The 22,194-nt window shown below is 42.4% G+C and overlaps 1 protein-coding gene across 2 annotated transcripts; it reads left to right on the top strand.

Moving 5' to 3' along the window:
* Positions 1–940: 940 nt before the first annotated feature.
* On the top strand, positions 941–13,443 carry LOC136431452 (alpha-(1,3)-fucosyltransferase 7-like). Of its 2 annotated transcripts, XR_010755069.1 has the most exons (3): positions 941–3,317; positions 3,892–4,742; positions 6,149–13,443. XR_010755069.1 is itself a non-coding variant. In XM_066422828.1 (2 exons), exons 1-2 carry the CDS (start codon positions 2,694–2,696, stop codon positions 4,576–4,578), a joined length of 1,311 nt encoding a protein of 436 aa, XP_066278925.1. In that variant the 5' UTR covers positions 941–2,693; the 3' UTR covers positions 4,579–13,443. The 2 variants fall into 2 exon arrangements, 1 of the variants encoding a protein (XP_066278925.1); XM_066422828.1 differs by having other exon boundaries at positions 3,892–13,443.
* Positions 13,444–22,194: the final 8,751 nt, after the last annotated feature.

Below are 22,194 nucleotides of genomic sequence, written 5' to 3'. Positions count from 1 at the left end.
GCGCCCTCCCCATAGGGAGGTTTTGTAACACATTGAGGTAAAATTTCACATTTAGGCTAAAATTTCCATATAGCAACTATCAATATACATTGTACAAGCACAAGTATATCAATAAACTGAACGAAGAAGTACAATGTTTACTACACATTCCTACATCAACTGTTCAAAGTCTGCAGGAAAATATATAAGTTGGAATCTGTTTTGAACTTTCTTCCCTTAAATGGCAAATTGAAAATTGTTAAACCGAAAACACAGCTTTTTTTCTTAGGCCTTGTCATATTCGTCTGTCGGCCCCGGGCTAGACATCCGTGCCTCCCGAGCGCACTGGGACCGGCCCGGGAAACTTGCCAAGCCTTCCTCCACTGCTTCACACGTCCCGCGGGTAACGCTCTGACCCAGCAAGAAAGAACCTGTCACGCGCCTTCGTTCGTTCGTTCAGACCCTTGTAGTTCCTGGCCGGCACATAAGGTAGCAAGTTTCCTTGCTGTTTCAGAAGCAGGGTATATTTTTACAGGGAGGGGCTGCTAGAGGCACCTGCCCGAACACGGGACCTCATGATCCACGGATCTTTACACAGTTACCATATATGTATACAAACAGCCCGAATTTTTAATATACTTAGTATTACCGGAGAAGAAATGGTCATGTGGACGTTAACTACTTCCATTTACGTATAGCACCCAGCGGAAACACTCTACTAGACATAGTCGGAAGTCTAAGAATTTGTGGTATTTTAAGATTGGGGAGCATTATCGTTCATTATAGTAGCAGCTGATTTTTCCCTGGACCGACAACTGTAAATTACACACAATTGAGCGAAGACAGTGGATATTACAGCAGTAAAAACTATGTATTAGTTAAGCCAATTCGTTTACTTTTAAGTAAAAAAAAGGACATGGTGATTAAATACAGGATTGAAACGGATAAGTCCCAAGTTTGATTAGCTCAAATGAAACTGGAGAACTACTTGAAAGGCCCAAAACGACTACTGTGTATATCAGTGCCGAACTCAACACTCTAGTGTTAACAGGAACGCATCTCTGTGTGTTTTCTATTTGACTAGCTTGGTTCCAGAGGTCCTGACATAGTCGGTATTGAGGCAGAGGTGATGCAGAGTTGAGCCGTCTGGAAGGTGGTTCCACGAACAACGGTCCTCAGTTCACCTTCTCAGGTTTTTTGGGACCATGCCAACAATCCGACAAGGGCTCTGATGGGGGGACGCAAAACGTCACTTTAGTACAGGAGAGAAGTCAGTCGCAGGGGCAACGTGTACTGCGAAAAACCCTTTGCAGCGCCTCCGTTCTTTGCACCGCTTGCCTTTGGCAATTTCGTACTCAAAAGGCTCTACCTTTGTGTCTCGGACGGCGGAATTTAAGACGTTGTTGCTGTCGACGTCTATTCTTCAGAGGTAGGTACTGCACTTCAAATCTACCAGATTAGATTAACGGATTTAGGACGATCACGCCATGGGGAGATGATTTAATCAACAGTTGTTTCACCAATAGAATCGCCCGTCACTTTTGGGGGGAATTCTTGACTTACGGGCAAGGCCATGGCTAGTCCCTCCAGCTGCAGGGTGGGTGTCAAGATGGGACTAGAAGAAGCTCGCTCATTTCTAGATCTTGCTCAGATGTCAGACGATTCGCATTAAACCAGTAAGACGCTGCCAATGTGACCTTGGCTCGGTGTGAAGACTCCAGAGACAACTGACGCACAACAACGTTCAGAAGTCATTGGATCTGACAGCAGTGACAGGATTGGGCTTCTGCAGAGGCAGTTTGTCAAGCCACAACAGTCTAGTAGTTGAAGTCAAACCTTAGTGTTAGTTTTATTTGCAAGGTCTTGCCCTAATTCCAACATGAAACACTATATAGAAAATGTATTCAGACAGTGCGAGCTAACGGCAGTGACAAGCGGAACTAGGGACTATTCTAATAGGAACTGCTAGTAGTTATACGGAATACAATCTACGCTTTGTCAGTTTGTGGGTTTGACTTCCATATACATGTGCTACACACACAGTATAGCTATCGCCTGCTTGCACAAAGACTGGCATGTGACGAAATAAGTTAGTCCTTTTAATGTCCTTGCAATTTGGTTGAATAGAGCATAATATGTATTATGTCTGAAGAGTGTGTGTTTTCCCGTTTAGCACATGTGTGTTTTTTCTCAACTTTGTGTACAGTATCCAAGTTAAACATTTCCAGTCTCTACCAGACCACTTTGCGGACTGAAAAAATGGTAGAAATCGGCTAAAATAGGGAGGAAATAATATTAGGTGGCGTGGTCGGCCATTGGAATACAGATTTGTCCACCGGTTGCAAATTGTAACTCTATGTCCGCTAACTTCTCTGGTCAATTGCTACTATTTTCCTAGTAACCCTATTAGTCTGGAAGAGACTAAAACATTTTCATATCTAATACACAAAATTTCAGGGTTGCAAGACACTACATCGGGGACCGTGGCATTTTGTAGCCAAGATGAAAGTGGCAGAATAAGGCCAGGAAGATCCTGTGATTAAAGACATTAACACGACCGTGTTAACTGAAACTTGACTCCAAGTACTTCGACAAAATTTCAAGCTGTCTTTCAACGTTGTCGTATTGGAGCACGTCCGTCTTCAGACAAAAACACAACTAGTTAGGGTCATATAAGTCGAGTTTCTACAATCGGACGGCTGTTGTGAGTAACCATGGTTACTAGATGGTGTTTTTTCATCACACTATCACTGCTAAACCTTGTTGTCGTGACGACCGTCGTTATGTGGAGTCTATGGCTGCCGACTGTGGGCTGGCCAGGGCTGGATACGGACTCTGCCACTCGCGGAAGTATCTGGAGCCTCTGTCTGCCCAAACAGTCATGGCAACGAAACAGTGAGTTTTATAAAACGTGGGAAGAAGCAGCAAGCGACCAGACGTACCACCCATTCCAAAGTCGTGTAAGGATAGTGCTCTGGAGCGACGCCTTGTGGTGGAGAACGGGCGTTGCAGCTAAGGACAGGAACAGGACATGGTATAAGCTCTGCCCACGGAGACCTGACTGCGAGTTCACACGAGAACACATGTGGGTCTCGTACACAGAGGCCGTGGTTTTCCACCTGCCGACTCTACCGGCGAACTACACCCCCGATATGATGCCCTCCAAACGGAAGGTCCGTCAGAAGTGGGTGCTGTTCTCCATGGAGTCGCCCGTCGTCACCAGGAGTAAGAACATGACGTCATACGCAGGTGTGTTCAACTGGACGATGACGTACAGGGGAGACTCTGATGTGCTGACGTCATACGGATCGAGAAGTCTGCTGTACAACTCCCTACCGGTAAATGTGTTTTAGGGATCATGTTTTGGTTGGTTGGTTGGTTGGTTGGTTGATTGGTTGGTTGGTTGGTTGGTTGGTTGGTTGGTTGGCTGAGTGGTTGATAGGTAGGTAGGCTGGTTGGTTGGTTGGTTGGTTGGTTGGTTGGTTGGTTGGCTGGTTATTTTGTCGTTTGGCTGTTGTCTTTTATTTGTTAGCTTGTTAATTGTTTTTTTGTCGGTTGGTTGGTTGGTTGGTTAGTTTGTTTGCTTGTTGATTGCCTGTTTTTGCCTGGTTTGATTGATTGATTGATTCATTCATTCATTCATTGAATAATTGTTGGTTGGTTGGTTGGTTGGTTGGTTGGTTGGTTGGTTGGTTGGTTGGTTGGTTGGTTAATGTGCGATTGATTGTTGTACGATTGATTGGCTAGCTGTTTGGTTGGGTTGGTTGGTTGGTTGGTTGGTTGGTTGGCTGGCTGGTTGGGTTGCACTTCGTTCTATGTTTATTATTTGTTTGTGTTTCTTGTGTTTTTGTTTTTGCTTAATTTCTGGCGACAACAATACAATTGTTTTACATGTTCTTTTCTTTCCTATAGGCGCTGCCATCTAGTCCCGGTAAACCACCCCATAACTTTGCGCGGGAAAAGGACCGCCTGGCGGTGTGGTTCGTCAGTAACTGCTACGCTCACCTCACCCGCCACCATTACGCCAAGGAGCTACGCAAGCACATGCGAATCGACGTCTTTGGGCGGTGCGGCAAGCCCGTCTGCACCGAAGACAAGCGCTACCGGTCTACCTGCTTCAAAAAGACCGTCAAAAGATACAAATTCTATCTATCCTTCGAGAGCTACAAGTGTAAAGAGTACATAACGGAGAAGTTTTGGCGAAATGCTTTAGAGAACGAAGTCGTTCCAGTTGTGCTCGGAGCTCCGAAGGCAGACTACGTCCGAATTGCTCCTCCGAATTCCTTTATCCATGCCAATGACTTCAAGTCCCCGAAAGATCTTGCGACGTACCTAAAACGATTGGCCAGAAACGATAAGGAGTACAACAAGTACTTCAGATGGCGGAGCATGCAGTTTAGGAAGAACGTGACGTTGGATAGGGGGCGCTGGTGCAACCTTTGTGACAAGTTGCTTCAGACGTGTCCCCAAGAGAGAAAGGTGTATACAGACATGTACAGGTGGTGGAAAGGCAAGGAGGAGGAAGAATACTGTGAACGAACGCTGCTACCAGAAGACATCCCCAAGCCACATTACGACCTCAGTATACACTTTAGCTGAACAGTGGACTAGTGGTGGTACCGTAGTCACGCGCGTTTGATCAGTGTGGAATGAAGGCATTGAATTATATCAGGGGAAGAGAAAATGCGTTCATAATAACGAGCTCGGGTCAGGATTCTAACCACGCGTGTGCAGCGAATTGCGTTGTAGGGAATATACAAAAGGTGAGGCCCCTGGTAGATTATTCAACCTAGCTGGCCAACTTATACAATTGTAGCTACCCACGGAGTCTGGTAGGGACTACCCAAATAAGTGTGGCAATTAAAAATTATTGCCATAGCGAAGGTGTCTGGATTGATCTTACTTCACTGTAAGGAAAGTACCAACGTAGCACTCTAGATCTTAGTTCTGCCATAATAGTGTGCAAAACGCACTTAGAAATTAGAAAGGCATCTGCCAAGCAGATATAGAAAGGCACCATGTAACTCGAGGAGTTCCTAGCATATGTGGAAAGGCCGGAGTACACTCCCGTTGTAGTGTCTTTTTTCTCTGGCATTGTTGGATAGGTGGGGTGAGAAACTAGGCCGGAAGTTTAGAAAATCGGTATGCTGGGGCTCCTATGATCGTTTTGGTTGTTATTCTAGCTGTGTAGGATGTGTTTTCGAGGAGCTACTGTTGTTTTTCCGACACCGCACGCCTCCCCGTAAGGCGTTCAGTGTAGACTGCCCAAGCGGTAACCCAAGTTATTTATCGTTCCGTTTAAAACTTTGCCTTTCTTTATATGCTTGGATCTCCTCAAGTTTTGGTTTTCACAGAGGTTTTTTGGTGGGAGGCATGATGTTCAGCACGTTCTTGTGATACTAGATCAACTGGGATGCGCAAACCCTTTTCAAAGCTAGAATACTAGATTCGGTGAACTCCCTGACACACTCCGGACAGTACGAAATCGGACACCACGTAAAAGTAGGTCATCTGTCATCGACAGCTGAGTGCCTGGATGCCAGACGTGCTAATGAGGTATCAAGTTTGAAAAAGTGACAGGAGGGCATCCACAGGGTTGGCCGGACGGATTCCTGAAATTCCTGTGGAATTCTGGGAATTCTTGCAAATCGGGCCTAAAATATACTATTAAGCTTGCCCCTCAGGCTTCGCTAAAAATATGTAACGTTATCATATTGGAAATGGTTCAGTATTTTACATTGTCTTTCCGCCTGAATTTTGTCGGTTTACAGGATATCATAGCTTCGAAACCCGACTTTGGGATTTTTTTTCCTTTCATCCATCCAATTTGCATAATCTATGCAGAAACTTCATATTTCTTTTGTGGTCAATGGTAGGGATTTCCTATTGGAGGTTTAGGTAGCTTTAGAAAAGGTGAATACAGCAGAAAGTGTGTTATGCCAATGAGTACCTTATTTGCATAAGTAATGCAGACACTTTATTTTTCTTTCGTAGTAAATAGTAGGGCCTTCATATTGGACATATAAGTAGCTTGAATAAACAACAACGCCATTTCATTCTTTCTTTTATTAATGGGAGGGGAAAATCCCGCAATTTCTCAAAAATATTGCCTTTCTACTTTAACATCTTAAGTCAAGACTGATTTCTTTATTTCTTTCCTTGCATGTAGAACATCATGGCTTCTGAATCTGACAGTGTCACAATCCTGACAAAGGAAATGCTTCAAGAAGAACAACTTCAAAATTGCTCCAATCTGCCTTCCTCTGTTAAGACGCCCATATTCCCGAATAACATCACATAGACTTGACAGCCCTTGAGTGACTTTCTTCGGCAGATTTTATTTCAATAACTGCAGGAAACCTTTCATACGTAAAATGCCAGCTTTTTCAAAAGCACTTTTTTTGTTTGCCTGGACACGTTTATATCCTTAGCACTCTCTTCAAGCAAAGGATGGAACAGTAACTGTTGTAAAAAAGGTAATTAGCGGCAAGATAAGAGTGACGAATCTTCTCTCCCGGAAAAATGATAGCACTAGTCCGAGTGCACGTTCATTCTGAGTGCGACGGACGGTAGTTTTGAATTTCAATAATCGGAAAAATCAAGGTTTTAGGTGAACTAACGTTAGTAGTTACCCAAGTTTACAGCGAAAACAAATCCAGCATAGAAAGGTCCATAGTGCGACTGAAAGGCTTAAGTACTAAGATCATCTAAGCAAAGATGGTTATTGTATAATTTTCTCATTAATTAGGCCCCAAATTGCATGATTTTTCTCTAATGTTGTTCACCTTTAGTTGAATTCCAAACGCCACAGGTATGAAATTCACGTCATTGAACTCTATGGTATCATATTGCTTTCTTGATAATTATGAAGGTGAAGTCTTCGTTTGCCTTATTGATATCCATCGATGTTTCTCTCTGGTCCATAGCACGAGCTATCAAAACCTGCTGCAGTATCGTAACAGAATTCCGAGGTTTAGATCTACCCACATACCAAAGATCAAGGCAATGCACCCAGGCTTTCTTTACTACTTTAGTTATCGTGTTGACAGACAGACACACACATTTCTACGTTTTGACGGAGGTGAGTGGGGTTATTGAGCGCCAGTCTGCTGTGAACAGCCAGTAGGCGCACCTGCTAATCTTCTCACTTTATCAGGACAGTGAATGAATTAATCAGTCCGTGTGAGGGTGATCCATGTACTCTTCGGAAATTGCACCTGACAGGTCGGTACAAACTATGGGCTGCCGAGGGGGAAATTTCATTGGATCAGGATGATGTTGGCGGTTAACGACTTTGTCGTTTCCAGGCCTTTTCACTGCAGCTGTGAAGAAAGAAAAAAAAGACTTAGGCCGTGTTTGAATTCCCAATCGTCTAAATCTATGCGAATCAACTAGCATCATTTTTTCAATTCTAATAGCTATCAATTCGGTTGGGTTCACACCTGCCATTGAAACCGCGCTCTTGTGTCGACACTCAAGGTCGCAAACAGTATTTATCCACGACCCCAGGCGGATATGACGCGGGTGCATCAAGTAGTAGGGCCAACATTCCTGAAGACCTGCTAGAAAGTCGCATGTGAGAGAAATCCAAGTGTAAACTGTGTGGTGTGGTGTTGGAATGTGTCGGCTTTGAGACTGTAAGATTTGAATTGTGAAGTTTTTCCAGACGTCAGAGCTATTCACATTGAACCGAATGGGGTGTTCACACATTGCTGCTAGTCAATTCGAATCAATCCACCCCCGAGAGGAGGATTGGGATGAATGCGAATCAATTGGGCTGTTCACATTCAGGAAAATCTGTTCGAATTGATTCGCTTTTGATGCGAATTGATTTGCATAGAATTTGCGGAGTAGGAGCACGGCCTTAGCGTTGACACCAGACTGATCCTGACTGCCTCACCACAACAAGAGTTCGGAGACCTCATACCTCCATAAAACATTTTGAGCCTTTGTAGATTTATTGTTTTATCTTGTCCCAATGATGATACAAATAAGGCTGTGATTGGCATAATCTATTCTAAATGATGGTCTTCTCTACCAAAATTACATACATTGTATGTGAGAAATTACTTTCTTTTGGCAGAACATCATAAATCATTCTAATGACTTGCACATTTACACAATATACAAATAGTAATGTACAAATAGCAAGTCCCACAATTTACCACAAAGGAATTATGGCACTTTCGCATTGATTATGCAGATTAGGCCAATATTTGCATAATTAGTATCTGTAGATGTCCGACCTGTCATAAATTAAATGTCACATGTATTTAGGTCCTATCATGGAAAACTACAGCAAATATTAATTTTCTTACATGATTATGCAAGTTGAGTACTAAGTTGCATAATTTGAATTTCGTTGTGTACATCTGTCTACGCTACCTGCATAATGAATAGAAATGGAACTCCGCCATTCCTTTGTTCATCAGTTATCCTCCTGGGGAGATTTTGACAAAAAAGCCCCTGGGCCAAGTCGGATTCAATTCGCGTTGACTCCGAGTCTACTCCTGGTGAGTTATGTCATGCTCAGGTCAGGGGTCATAAAAATGAGTGAAGGCACTTGGGGCAACTTTGGAAATGTGCTTCTTCGTGCCATACTTTTTCGGTATCTGTTTTATGATTCTGTGTACTCTGTGGTGCATGTTTGTCATGATTCAAAGTGAGACAACACTGCGGTCGTCGGCGTAGCTTGGCGTTCGAAGTCACTTCGCGGCCGTGTGTGTAAACAGACCGCTCTTGAGTCGGACTTCGGCTGAGTGTGTTTCGAGTGTACTAGGAGACGCGTGTGTAAACCCAGGCATGGTTCGTTCTGGCCAAGAGTCAACAACCGTTGATAGACCGATCCTGACTGTCCATCACGAACAGTTCAATCAATGATAGCATGGCAATTAGCGGTGCGACCAATGAGAGAGTTCATATAAAGAGGTGCAGGAACGAAAGTTTTGACTAGGGTCCCAACTACACCCAGACGAATGCATTTACCAGACAAAACGCTTCCACTTGGTATACATGACTCTCCCCTTGTCGCGTTAACAGATGGTCAGTCTCCTGTTTGCGGCTTTTCATTAAACATATCTCCTTACAGGCGACACCTTGAACTTGAGCGCCTGTAGACAGCCCTCGGTCCTGTCTCAGGCCGGAGACCAATTGTTAGGCCACAGCAAGAAAATTTCATGGATGACATTGAGTAGTTGTATCACTAGAACCTCATTGGTTGTATACATGACTCTTGTGAGGTAGCCATGAGTGTAGTTGTAGAAGTGAAACTAGTTCGGTAGTTATAGAAGTGACACCAGTGTGGTAGCCCCCAGTGTAGTTGTAGTGATACTAGGCTACCACACTAGTGTCGAACCTCTGGAATACAGGAATAAAAGACTGGTTGGCTGTAATACCATGTTTTGTCACTTCAATTCTTGTTGCAAGTTAACGTTTATGGTCTCTAATTAGAAAATCTTGTTTGTTTTTTAGCGCTCTCGTGTTAGATTTGGGGATTTCATTCACAAGATGTACTTGTTGTGGCCTTAGTCTGATGTTCAGCTATCGGATAAAAATGTAAGATTTTCCGTCGGAATAAATGTTGTAGCAAAGGAACCAAAATTCACCAGTCTATGCGGACTGGCATGTAGAGCTTAACTTTTTTCACAGGTAAAAACAAGAGTTCGGTGACCTCACATCTCCATGAAATATATATTATGCAAATTGGGCCCTGATTTGCATGATTTATATTCAACCATATTCACCGTCACATTACTTCCAAATGCCACAGCCATGAATTTCCAGTTATCTACCAATATAGAATGACAGTATTTTCTCATTAATCATGCAAATTAGGTCATCGTTTGCATAACTTGTATAAATAACTGACATAGCTGTCTCACCATTGAATGGAGTGGGTTTATAAAATGTCTCCATCAATTATACAAATTAGATTCTGATTTGCATTATTACCATTTCATTTAATCAAGTAACACTTAAGCTATCCACATAATAAAAACAAGTATACAGGTTTGGTTGTATATCCCTTTGTGGTTTGGCCACTAGCTGTGGGGCCTCTTGGGAATACTTGTCCCAGTTTTGAAACTAAAAGGTGCCAGCTGCCACAACATGCCTAGAATGTAAATATAGATTTTCCTCTTTAGTTATGCAAATTAAGTCCCAATTTGCATAATGTGCACTTCATTATGTACATCTCTGTCTAAACTACCTGCATATTAAATATGATGAAAATCCGTCGTTCCTTTGTTCGCAACGATGCACTGTATATCCTTAAAACCATCGGATCCTTACCCGGGGCAAGTCGTAAAGGAGGTGACATGTCAAGCAGTTTGAGGGGTGGATTGACCCTCATAACCACATACATTCATAGAAGGATTAGACCGTCTGCTAGGCCAGAACAATGACAGGAACAATGACAGATTACCATAATACTGGTAAAGAAATTCAAATTTTTCCTGTACTGGTTTTCATAGGAACATTATCAAACCACGCAGAATGTCTCAGATAACTGTAAGAAAGTTACATAATGCAAGGAGGTTTCAATCAGATAAGATCCCTTGGATAATCAAGACAATACTATCTACAACTTACAGGTTTTGGAAAAACTTGTTCAAATTTAACAGACCGTTCGGTGTATTACCAAGGAGGTGGTATTACTAAATACAAGGAGGTTATATAACCTCCTTGCTAAATATAGCCAGCTGCTGTCGCGCCGCGTGCCTGCGAAGCTGGTGTGTTACGCCTAATGGTGGTTGTTTCGGCTATATACTTTAGATACAGATACAGAAGGAGTATTGTCCAGTATCATGGTGAAATGTACAAAGTTAGTGTGTACGAACTTGTACGGGGACTACTGTACAAAGTTCGAAGTTGGCGCAGCGCCATGTGACGTCACATCGTGTGACGTAATCTAACTTCATACAGAGGGCGGGGGCTGGTGTACGATGTACGAAGTTGTACGAAGCTGACGTCACGCCATGTGACGTAATGTAACTTCGTACAGACGGCGGGGGCTGGTGCTCGATGTAAGAAATTAATGTCGCCACGATGTGACACTGTCAAAGTTTAGACTTCGTTCATCTGCCTGGATAGAGAAGTCCAGGTCGCAACCAACACCCGTATCGAATGTATCTAAGTTAAGTGATATCTTATTACGTGCGTCACTTGGGGCTCCGCGTCTTTTTATCCCCATGAAAAAATGGAGATATTGTTTTTGGCGTGTTTGTGTCTGTGCGTTTGTGTTTCCGGACTATTGTAGTCAGCATATCTCTGGATGGATTACGATGATATTTGGTATGTGGGCGGGTGTTGTGAAGCCGAAATTCAAAGTCGATTTTGGGCTCCCTGGTATGTGACCTTGGTACTGCAGCAGAACTTCCGTTTTTGTATCTTTTGACCTGGACGTGCTGTGGTCTTGATTTTTGGGTGGCAGATAGCTTGTGATGTAATAAAGAAGTGGTGTAGGTTTGGGCCCCCTAGCAGCTTGCTCTGGAACTGCAGTGGTGTTATTGTGAAAATATTCTAAGGAGAATAACTGAACAAAGGGACGACGGATTTCCACGATATTTAGTATGCAGGTAGCTTAGACAGAGATGTACACAATTAATTTGCATTACACACTTAATTTGCATAACTAATGCAAAACTACGAAAGCCACGCTCTCCTTTTTCAGCACTCGGTCCCAGTGCTGAAAGTGGCTTCAGTACTGGAAAACCAGTCCTGAACTATCTTTAGTACTGGAAAGCCAGTGCTAAGTGGAGTTCAGCACTGGAAAGCCAGTGCTGAGTGGAGTTCAGCACTGGAAAACTCGACGTGAGCACTGGAAACCGAGTGTTGACAAGTATTGAACGCACTGCAAACCAAGATACTTGCGCTTTTAAAAACGTGGTACATTTCCGGACTATTCACTGAAATTTATCCATAGAGCATATCTATAACAGATTTGAATTACGATATTACTGGGGTAAAGTGCTCTGACGCTGCTCTGACTACAACCCGAAGTGACCGATTTTTAAGGTCTTCATGTGGGTTAAAGGGTAACTGTATCGTCGTGGAAGATGCCATTGTTTGAGGACAAGTTACATGTACAGACACCCGGGAACTCATTTGCCTACGGGAAATTATAAATTTTATTTCCTTGTTGAATGTCAAAATGTTGAGGTACTGAACAAACGAACCATTACTACATGTATCTTCAAAACTCTTTATTTGGCACGATTCACGTGCACAGAATGACCCTAATGACGGCAACAAAATAAGCCGTAAACAGGATTGTCAGGGCTACCCAAATCACTTTCAAAATCTTATCCAGTTGCTTGAGTAATTATTTTTGGCGTATATTATTGCTATATGTCTAACATTCATCAACGTGGAATCACAAAGGTAAAGAAAGCAAGTAATCCTGCAGCATTTCTTACGCCTGACATCGCCCTCAGCACTGGTTGGAAAAACGTTCCAGTGGTGAAAACACTTTAGCACTCGTTTTCCAATGCTGAGGTTTCGTTTTCCAGTGCTTAGTTTTTGTCAGCACTCGTTTTCCAGAGCTGACTTGTCCCCGAGCACTGGTAAATCCAGTGCTGAAGGTGTGGCTTTTGTATACATCAGCACTCGGATCCAGTGCTGACGGCGGTTTCAGCACTGGGTAACTAGTGCTGAATGGCATATGACATGACCCACCGCCGCCCCGTCGCACTTTCAGCACTGGTAACCGAGTGCTGAACTCCACTCAGCATTGGACAACGAGTGCTCAAACAAGTTTCAGCACTGGAATCCCAGTACTGAAAGAGCTTCAGCACTGGAACACATCCGTTCAGCACTGGAAAACGAGTGCTGAACTTTCTGAAAATGCGTGCTGAACTTACCTCAGCACTGGAAAACCAGTGCTGAGGCTTATTCGCCCGTTGATTCAGCACTGGAATACCAGTGCGGAAGGCGTGGCTTTCATAGACTTGCCTAACTAATGAGGAAAATCTATATTTGCAGTGTTTTCCATTATAAGACTCAAATACATGTAGCATATGTAGTTTATGGCAAGTGGGCATCAGCAGATACCAATTATGCAAATAAATTCCTTATTTGCATAATTAATGCAAAAGTGCCAGAATTTATCCAAGTGGAAAATGATAGGACTGACAACATTGCATCATGTCTAAGTTAGATAAAGGTGTTTATGACTAAGCATATATTATGTAAATGTGTAAGTCCTTTGCATAAACAAAATAGTTCATGGAGATATGAGGTCGCGGAACTCTTGTTTCGTCATTAAATGAACTCCCTTCTCGACAAATCTAAGAAACATGGAAACACAATCACACACTTGCTGAGTTGTTGAAATGTGATCGTCAAGACAAGACGCATATTGTATTTCTTCCGGTGTTATTAACAAGGTCTCTTAAAACTGTCTGTGTTGTATATCATGTACGATGTACGAATTACGTAGTCATGACATGAGAGATTGTGACATTTGCTATTTTAAAGTTTCCTACTTTTTGCTTTGTACATAAAGTTTGCTATTTTAATCTTTTTTTTAAAGAAAATGATACAAAAAGTATAAATTACGACGATTGTACAATGTGATCGTCAAAACAGGACACAAATTGTATTTCCTCTGGTGTTTTTAGTATGTTCTCTTAATAGTTATACATGGTGTACGGTCTACAAATTACGAAGATGTAACGTAATGGACTGTGACGTGGGCTAAGCTAACGTCGTACATAAAGTTTGATAAATGTCGACAGTGTTCATTACCTTTTTAAGTGTTAGAAGATGAAAAGGCGCATGATGTATAAAGTAATCACGAAGATTGTATCATACATTGAATTTTCTTTTCGTTCTTAAAAATGACGAATGCTGCGACAGATTCCAACAGTGCGCAATGTTTTGACATCATTACTGACGAACTAAATGTGTTATGACATCATTACTGGCGAACTAAATGTGTCTGACAAATCAAACCTTATCATTGCGAAAACAAATCTGCACGCCGAAAATAACATGTTCTCTTAATGTGGCGCTTCAAAATCTATCACGTTGCTTGAATGATTATTTTTGGCTTAACGTATTACTTGGATGTCGAACATTCATCAACTAACAAATATGTGTTGTAAAGAGTATAAACATCTACTATAGGGCAACATAACTTCAAAGCATTTGAGCTCTAGTTAGCTTCTCAACCTTTCGCTCATTGTGCAGGTGGCAGATGTAGAGCAGAAAAACATAAACCGCTCTCGATTCATGTGCTTAGCCATCCTACTGAATCTGGACAGCCAGCTGAACACTTGCTCACACGTCTCTGTGCCCTTTGTGTTTATTACCTTCGCTGAGAAGGTTATGCAGAGGGTAGCGTTTGTGTGTTTGTGGGTTTGTAACGTACAGCATAACTCGAGAAGGCTTGGGTGGATTGTCTTGATATTTGGTAAGTGGGTAGGTCTTGATGAGACTAGGAAATGATTAGATTTTGGGTCCCCTAGCGGCTTGTTACGGTACTGCACCGGAACTTCCTGTTTCGATATCTCGTGTTCTGGACAAGCTATGGAACTGATTTTTGAGTGGTAGATAGGTCTTTGGACAGAGAGTAAGTGGTATAGGTTTTGGCCCCCTAGCGGCTTTTTTTGAACTGCAGGAGCAGGTTTTGGTTCAGACTTTGAAAGGGAATAACTCAAGAAGGGCTTGATGGATGGTTATGATTTTTGGTAAGTAGATAGCTTGAGTGATGATGTACATGATTAGATACTTATTATGCGAATCAGTATCTAATTTGCATAATCAATGAGGAAAGTTTATACATCCGCCAAATTCCACAATAGGACTCTCAAACATGTGACATATGTAACTGAAGAAGAGAGAAATATTAATAGATATCAATTATGCAAATGAAGACCTCATTTGCATAATTAATGAGAAAATACTATAACTCAAGATGGGCTTGATGGATGTTAATGATGTTTGGTATGTAGATAGCTTACGTGATGCTAAATGTATGATGTGACGATAATTATGCAAATTAGATTCCAATTTGCATAATTAATGAGACAATTTTAAAAACCCGCTGTGTTCCATGATATGACTATTGAAATATGTGACATTTGTTACTGAGGAATTTTGATGAATAAAAGATATGCACATGTGTATACCTAATTTGCATAATTAATGAGAAACTACTACAATTCCATTCAGGTAAATAATGGCAATTTCATACTTTGTGTCATTTGGAAGTTATGTGAATGTGAACATCGTTGAATCAAATTATGCTAATAAGGACCTCATTTGCATAATTCATGATAAATGTTACTTTGTTAGCATAACCTTCTTTGTTAAGCTCATACTTTTGTTTTTTGGGTGAAGAAGATCAATGGTATGATTTATAATTGATGAGAAACACTCCTGATACGTCAGTCAAAAAGGTTAAAATCATTTGGCGAAGGTATGAGGTCGTGGAACTCTAGTTTGAGATGTGTAGGAAATTATATACCCTTCGTTTTTGTTTGAATCATTAAGTGTTTTAAAGCGAACTCTCGTTTCTAATGTTGGAATTCATTTTTTCATTCTTTTAAATACTTAAGATAGGTATAGATTGCAAACGACTCAATTTCCATAAATACAATCTAAATACCCTCAGCGTTGCAAACAAAAAATTATCAAAATGTATTTTTAAAGTATCGCCAAACGCAAAACATTAGCCACATCCATATACGGTTAACATATCAATGTTTAATACCCCGTTTTTGTTGGTACCTTAGATGTTTCCCAAATACATGCCACTTTGTCTAAAACGACCATATTTTTCGGGTTAATGTGATGTTCACAATAGACAAAATACCGCATACTGTGATTGATTACCTAAAAATACGGGTCTACCTTTTTACCGGAATACCCCGACTGCTGCAATTTGGTATATGATCAAGAGCATATGATAACTTGTTTATGATCCTGGGAACAAGAAATCGCTAACAAATTACTTACAGCCATATGCCTGCGCGTCGGGATTTACTAGTCGGAATAAACAATGTGGCGGATCTTGCTAAATGGGGGAAAATGTTTTTATTGCGGCCGTCAATGTTGGTGTAGCACGAGTGAGTGATAAATACTCAAAAACGAGGTGAAATGTCGCAAATACAGTAATGCTTTAGTAAGTTAACATCGCGGGTTGCTATACTTTGGCATAAGATAACATATACATGACCCTAGGATCAACGGAAATCACTAGAAATTCAAGGCGATCGGCGATAGTTCCCCGGCGTTATCACCATGTTTGTTTTCATTGCGGATTGTACTGTTTGTTTAGTGTGGTCACAGTAAGATAATGCATAACAAGAGAGGTGAAAATTTTGGAAATACGGTATGCTTTGGTAAGTTTACATTGCATGTTACTGTATTTTGGCATAAAGATAACGTATATACGACCCTGGCTGGGGTATAGCAACCCGCGATGTTAACTTACTATAGCATTACTGTATTTGCGACATTTCACCTCGTTTTTGAGTATTCATCACTCACTCGTGCTACACCAACATTGACGGCCGCAATAAAAACATTTTCCCCCATTTAGCAAGATCCGCCACATTGTTTATTCCGACTAGTAAATCCCGACGCGCAGGCATATGGCTGTAAGTAATTTGTTAGCGATTTCTTGTTCCCAGGATCATAAACAAGTTATCATATACCAAATTGCAGCAATCTGCGCCAAAGCATACTGTCACCCCCCTCACTGTGACCCCACTAAAAACAGGGTAATCCGCAATGAAAACAAACGTGGGGACTCGCCGGGGAACTATCGCCGATCGCCTTGAATTTGTAGTGATTTCTTGATCCTAGGGTCATGTATACGTTATCTTATGCCAAAGTATAGCAACCTGCAATGTTAAGTTACCAAAGCATACTGTTTTTGCGACATTTCACCTCCGTTTTGTGCATTTCTCGCTAAACAAAGATTGTACTCGCTCCGCAATAAAAACAAACATGGCGACAGGCGGGGGCGCCAACGCCAATGGCCATCACTAATTTCTCGTTCCCTGGTCCATAAATATATCATTTTATGCCAAAATACAGCAACCTGTGATGTTTACTCATCAAAGCATAGTGTATTCCGGTAGAATTCACCCTCCTTTATGGGCATTCCGGTGAAAAAGGGCATTCCGGTAAAAAGGCAGACCGGGTCCTGAATGTCATCTGAGGTATTTCCTGTGATATGGACAATGGAATCGGCTTTGTTTACATTTCCTCTGTCTCGTTTGAAAGCAAACAAAGACAGACACAACACACACGGGCACACAGACTATGGATTCGTAGGAGTCTAAAATCTCTGTGATACCCAGTGGGATATGATAATGTTAACGATAGAAGGTAATGATGTAAAACACTCCGACACTTCCGACACAATTCACATACCAATCGATCAGTATCTTTGTTACTCCACGCCTCATAATGCTACGGTCAAGGGGCCATGCATGTCCAGTATCAGGGTGAAGTGGCAGAAGTTGGCAGAAGTTGAAATCGGGTTACGTCATATATAACTTCGGGATTTTCCGTCAGCCATCGGAAGAAATCCGATGTTGTCCGAAGTAGGGAGTGACGTCATCCTAACTTCTGCCAGCGGCCGGGGGTGGCAGAAGTTGGCAGAAGTTAGAAATCCGATGCTGTATGAAGTTAGCAGTGACGTCATCCTAACTTCTGCCAGCGGCTGGGGGTGGCAGAAGTTGGCAGAAGTTAGAAATGCCATGTTGTCTGAACTTAGGAGTGACGTCATCCTAACTTCTGCCAGTTGCTGGGGGTGGCAGAAGTTGGCAGAAGTTAGAAATGCCATGTTGTCTGAACGTAGGAGTGACGTCATCCTAACTTCTGCCAGTGGCTAGGGGTGGAAGAAGTTGGCAGAAGTTAGGATGCGATTTCATCCTAACTTTTGCCAGGGGATATTTTAGATAGTCTTTTAAAGATATATGTCTTGAATATCTTTAACTACCTATATAACTTGAATATTGTTAATCAGTAAAGAGAGAAGGTGGGTCATGAAAAGAGTTTCCGTCTTTTGGAAAAGCATGGAAAAGGAAACTATCCTGTCATTTTTTTAATGAAGTTAGCGAAGTTTACTTGACACTGACACTGATGTTTATTCAATTCAATTCAACACAAATCGTACAAAAGCAGGGATTAGCTAATGCCTCCCTGAATTGTATTCCGATTTTTACAAGCGTTCGTTTTAAAATCAATACAGTTACACATAATATATACCATATACATACCATAAGTTTACAACATAACTGTTCTACAGTTTTGAACAGTGGGTGACGTTTCCTAACTTCTGCCAACTTCTGCCACCTGTCACTCTACCCTGGCTAGTGGCAGAAGTTAGGATGACGTCACCTAACTTCTGCCAACTTCTGCCACCTGCCACCCTACCCAGGCTAGTGGCAGAAGTTAGGATGACGTCACCTAACTTCTGCAAACTTCTGCCACCCTAACTTCTGCCACCCTACCCAGGCTAGTGGCAGAAGTTAGGATGACGTCACCTAACTTCTGCCAACTTCTGCCACCTGCCACCCTACCCAGGCTAGTGGCAGAAGTTAAGATGACGTCACATCTGACTCACGGAAGCCCCGAAACTACTCGGTAATCATCGTAACTTCTGCCAACTTCTGCCACCCTAACTTCTGCCACTTCACCCTGATACTGGACAATACTCCAAGGGGCCCCGCCAGGTAGTTAACGTTTTTTTTTACACTTTCGGGCGTGACTCCTACATGCGGCTACCGGGCTATTTTTGGGCACGGCCGGGCCCCGTTTAAAAAAAAAAACTCGGATCTAAAATCAACCAGGGACCCAGTTACAAATAGATGCCGAAAGCTAATGGCGAGAACACAGACAGATAATCAGGGCACTCCAGCCATCACTCAACAGAGACAGTGGGCGTTATAAACTTCCTGGCATGTTCTTCAACTTCTGCCAACTTCTGCCACCTGCCACCCTACCCAGGCTAGTGGCAGAAGTTAAGATGACGTCACATCTGACTCACGGAAGCCCCGAAACTACTCGGTAATCATCGTAACTTCTGCCAACTTCTGCCACCCTAACTTCTGCCACTTCACCCTGATACTGGACAATACTCCAAGGGGCCCCGCCAGGTAGTTAACGTTTTTTTTTACACTTTCGGGCGTGACTCCTACATGCGGCTACCGGGCTATTTTTGGGCACGGCCGGGCCCCGTTTTAAAAAAAAAACTCGGATCTAAAATCAACCAGGGACCCAGTTACAAATAGATGCCGAAAGCTAATGGCGAGAACACAGACAGATAATCAGGGCACTCCAGCCATCACTCAACAGAGACAGTGGGCGTTATAAACTTCCTGGCATGTTTGACCAATTGCTGACGTCACGTATCCGCAATGACACCTGTCAATAAAGTCACGTGTCCGTAACTCTCGCGAGTTTACGTTCGGCAGTGATTGGTCATTATTGATCCTGAAGAAGGCGACAGTGGTCGTCGAAAATTCGATCCGTGAATACTTTACTGTTGGAAGAAAGTTTAGCATTGTATTATGATTACTACCAACACAGATGAGCTTTCATTAGAGACAGAAAATGTAGAACTACAATAGAATACTAAGCAAGTATACATTGTGCTTGATACAGGTGTTGTTACATGATCCCTGCAGTCTAGGCGATCGGTGCAAAAAATGCTCAAATTATGGTAAAAGCATGAAATTTGGCATAAACGTTTTATACACAGGAAAATTCGTGACTATAGCTTGTCCAGAACATGAGATATCAAAACTGTAAGTCCCGCTGCAGTACCACAACAAGCCGCTGGGGGTGGGACCAAAATCTAATCTTTTAAGGTCCCATGAAGACCTACTCACATACAGAATATTAAGACAATCCGCCCGCGCATTCGCGAGTTATCGTGTTCACACACACACAGCCAAAACATAACCAACCCTCTTGGCGAAGTTGAAAAACTGATTTTGACTTACTAGTAACAAGGAGTTTATAACCTCCTTGCTAGTAACTAGTAGTCCCTCGCAAAAAGACAATTGAATCCACATAACTACAAACACTTTCCGGTGTTCCATTTGCTTTATAAAAAACCGGCAGTATTGTACGTGCTGGCACTCGATTAAACAACATGCTTCGCCTTTGTTGAAGACAACTGCTCGACCTTCTAGTTTTTTTTGCGACAAAATACCTTTTTCAAAATACCTTTTGTCATCTAGTTGCTTGAGTAATTGTTTATTGGTGTACCTTATTACCTGGATGTCTAACCTTCATCAACGTACCTTTTTCTTATCGTCATACTTAAGGAAGAGGATGTTGTTGTTGTTGTCCAGCTTCCAGTATAGTACCCCAGGACGTGGCCGTAGAATGGCTCCCTCGGACCTAAATGTGAAAATGTTTGGAAAGATCTTTATGATCTGCCACTTGTAATTGTGGCTTGCCATTTTGACCTGTTTGAGAAAACTCAGAGATGTTGTCCGTTAAACTGGCATATTTCCTATTCTGACGTCAAGTTCTTAAATTGGGTTACTGTTGATCTGATCTAGCAAGTTTGTTAACTCACTTTGGCGGGGAGGGGGAACATACACCGTCCACTGTCTTTTTGATCCGACTCTTTAATCTGAACGAGAGTTCAACTCTCATACCCTCACCATATTTATTATACGAGGCGCGTTCAGAAAGAAACGCTTTTTGTATCATAGTAGATTAATACTTGTATGAAATAAGTTGAAATTTGGCACAAATGTACAAGAACATCTCTTCTCGACACTGAAGTGTCACAATTTGTTGTTCACATTTTCATGAGCAACTGAGTTTACTCCAAGTTCATCAACATCGTAAAGCACCAACAAACCGCTTTCCGCCGAAATAATCCGATTTTCCGTCCTACTTTTCTTGGCGGGATTGTAACCCATCGGCCTCAGGGTGTCGGTCTACATACTAAATCGTAAAAGAAACACCGGTCCAATGCCTTATGTATGTCACATATTTGAGAGACCTATCATGGGATGCAGCGGATTTATAAACGATCCTCATTGGTTGTGCAAATTAGCGACTGACTTGCACAATTATCATCTTACTATGTAGATCCCCAAAACCATGACGATACGTTAACCCCGTCCTGAGTTATGAATGTCTGAAACAAAATCGCCCCCTGCAGTTCCAAAAAAGCCGCTAGTGGGCCCTAACCTACACCACTTACTCTCGGTCCAAAGAGCTATCTATCGCTTAAATATCACGACCACGGCATGTTCAAAATACGAGATATCAAAACCGGAACTAGGGGCCCCAAAGCCCTGGCGCGGCCTGAATATTCGTCCTTCGCGCTGCGTTAGCGCCAGACAGACATCACCCTCCAATCACGTCGCGGCCGACAGGGACAGGGAAGAGGCTGGTAACTTTCCCTCCAAAACTGGAGGGGGTATACGTATCTTATAGGCTGGCGGTTGACCAGCGCTAACGCAGTGAGAAGGACGGCTCGCAGGCCGGTTGCTCGATAAAGGCACGTGGCGGGCCTGGCACGAAAGGATGGACATACATTTGTAATCATCTCTACCGATCAAATAACTGATTGCACTGGCAGAGATCCTGGTTGCGATCTCTACTGATTGGGATCTCTAATGATTACAGTCTCTACCCTGACCTATATCAATGTCTTGCCTTTATTGTTCAGTTTCATAATTATTCCATTGTTAATATCTCCCTCCAGTGTTTTGATAATAATTTCAGTGCCAAGGTCACGTTCAGTCACCCGCAGAAAATAAATTTTCAAAACTCCGCAAATTGAAATGGTTCAACATAATGCAGTTTTTAACAAGTGAAGTCCTGGGTTGCTAGCGTCATAGCATAGGGCAGAGAGTACCCTGCAAATCTGTTTTCTCTTAAGTTATATGTCATCTTCTACCACACATTCAGGACCTTCCCCAACTTATTCTAGCCCCAGCTTGCTACTCTGATTGCATCCAAGCAGAATGTGACATTCACGGCTGATTTGCCAAAATTCATAGTCATCTGGTATAGACAACTTTTTAAAGCCTATTAGGCAACCTTGTCAAACAACTCTCAACCACAGATGATCTTGCCCACGACTGACCCCAAACCATGGACTGGAGAAGGCCGAGAGGCCATGGTCGGCTGTGCGTGACAGGCTTAATACAATATTCTATAATGTGCTAACTGAAACCCACTTTGTACAAGCCTAGAACACTCGGACACAAACAAAAAGACTAC

This window comes from Branchiostoma lanceolatum, chromosome 3 (genome assembly GCF_035083965.1).
Source record: "Branchiostoma lanceolatum isolate klBraLanc5 chromosome 3, klBraLanc5.hap2, whole genome shotgun sequence".
In the NCBI taxonomy this organism is placed as follows: domain Eukaryota; kingdom Metazoa; phylum Chordata; class Leptocardii; order Amphioxiformes; family Branchiostomatidae; genus Branchiostoma; species Branchiostoma lanceolatum.
Note: the sequence above shows the minus strand (reverse complement) of the source record. Positions and strands in the feature narration are given on the sequence as shown.

What these genes read in the sequence shown, in the direction of transcription:
- LOC136431452 (XM_066422828.1), top strand. Translation starts at nt 2,694, where the DNA reads ATGGTTACTAGATGGTGTTTTTTCATCACACTATCACTGCTAAACCTT. An exon ending in TGCTGTACAACTCCCTACCG is followed by an intron (nt 3,318 to 3,891) that starts GTAAATGTGTTT and finishes TCTTTCCTATAG; the next exon opens with GCGCTGCCATCTAGTCCCGG.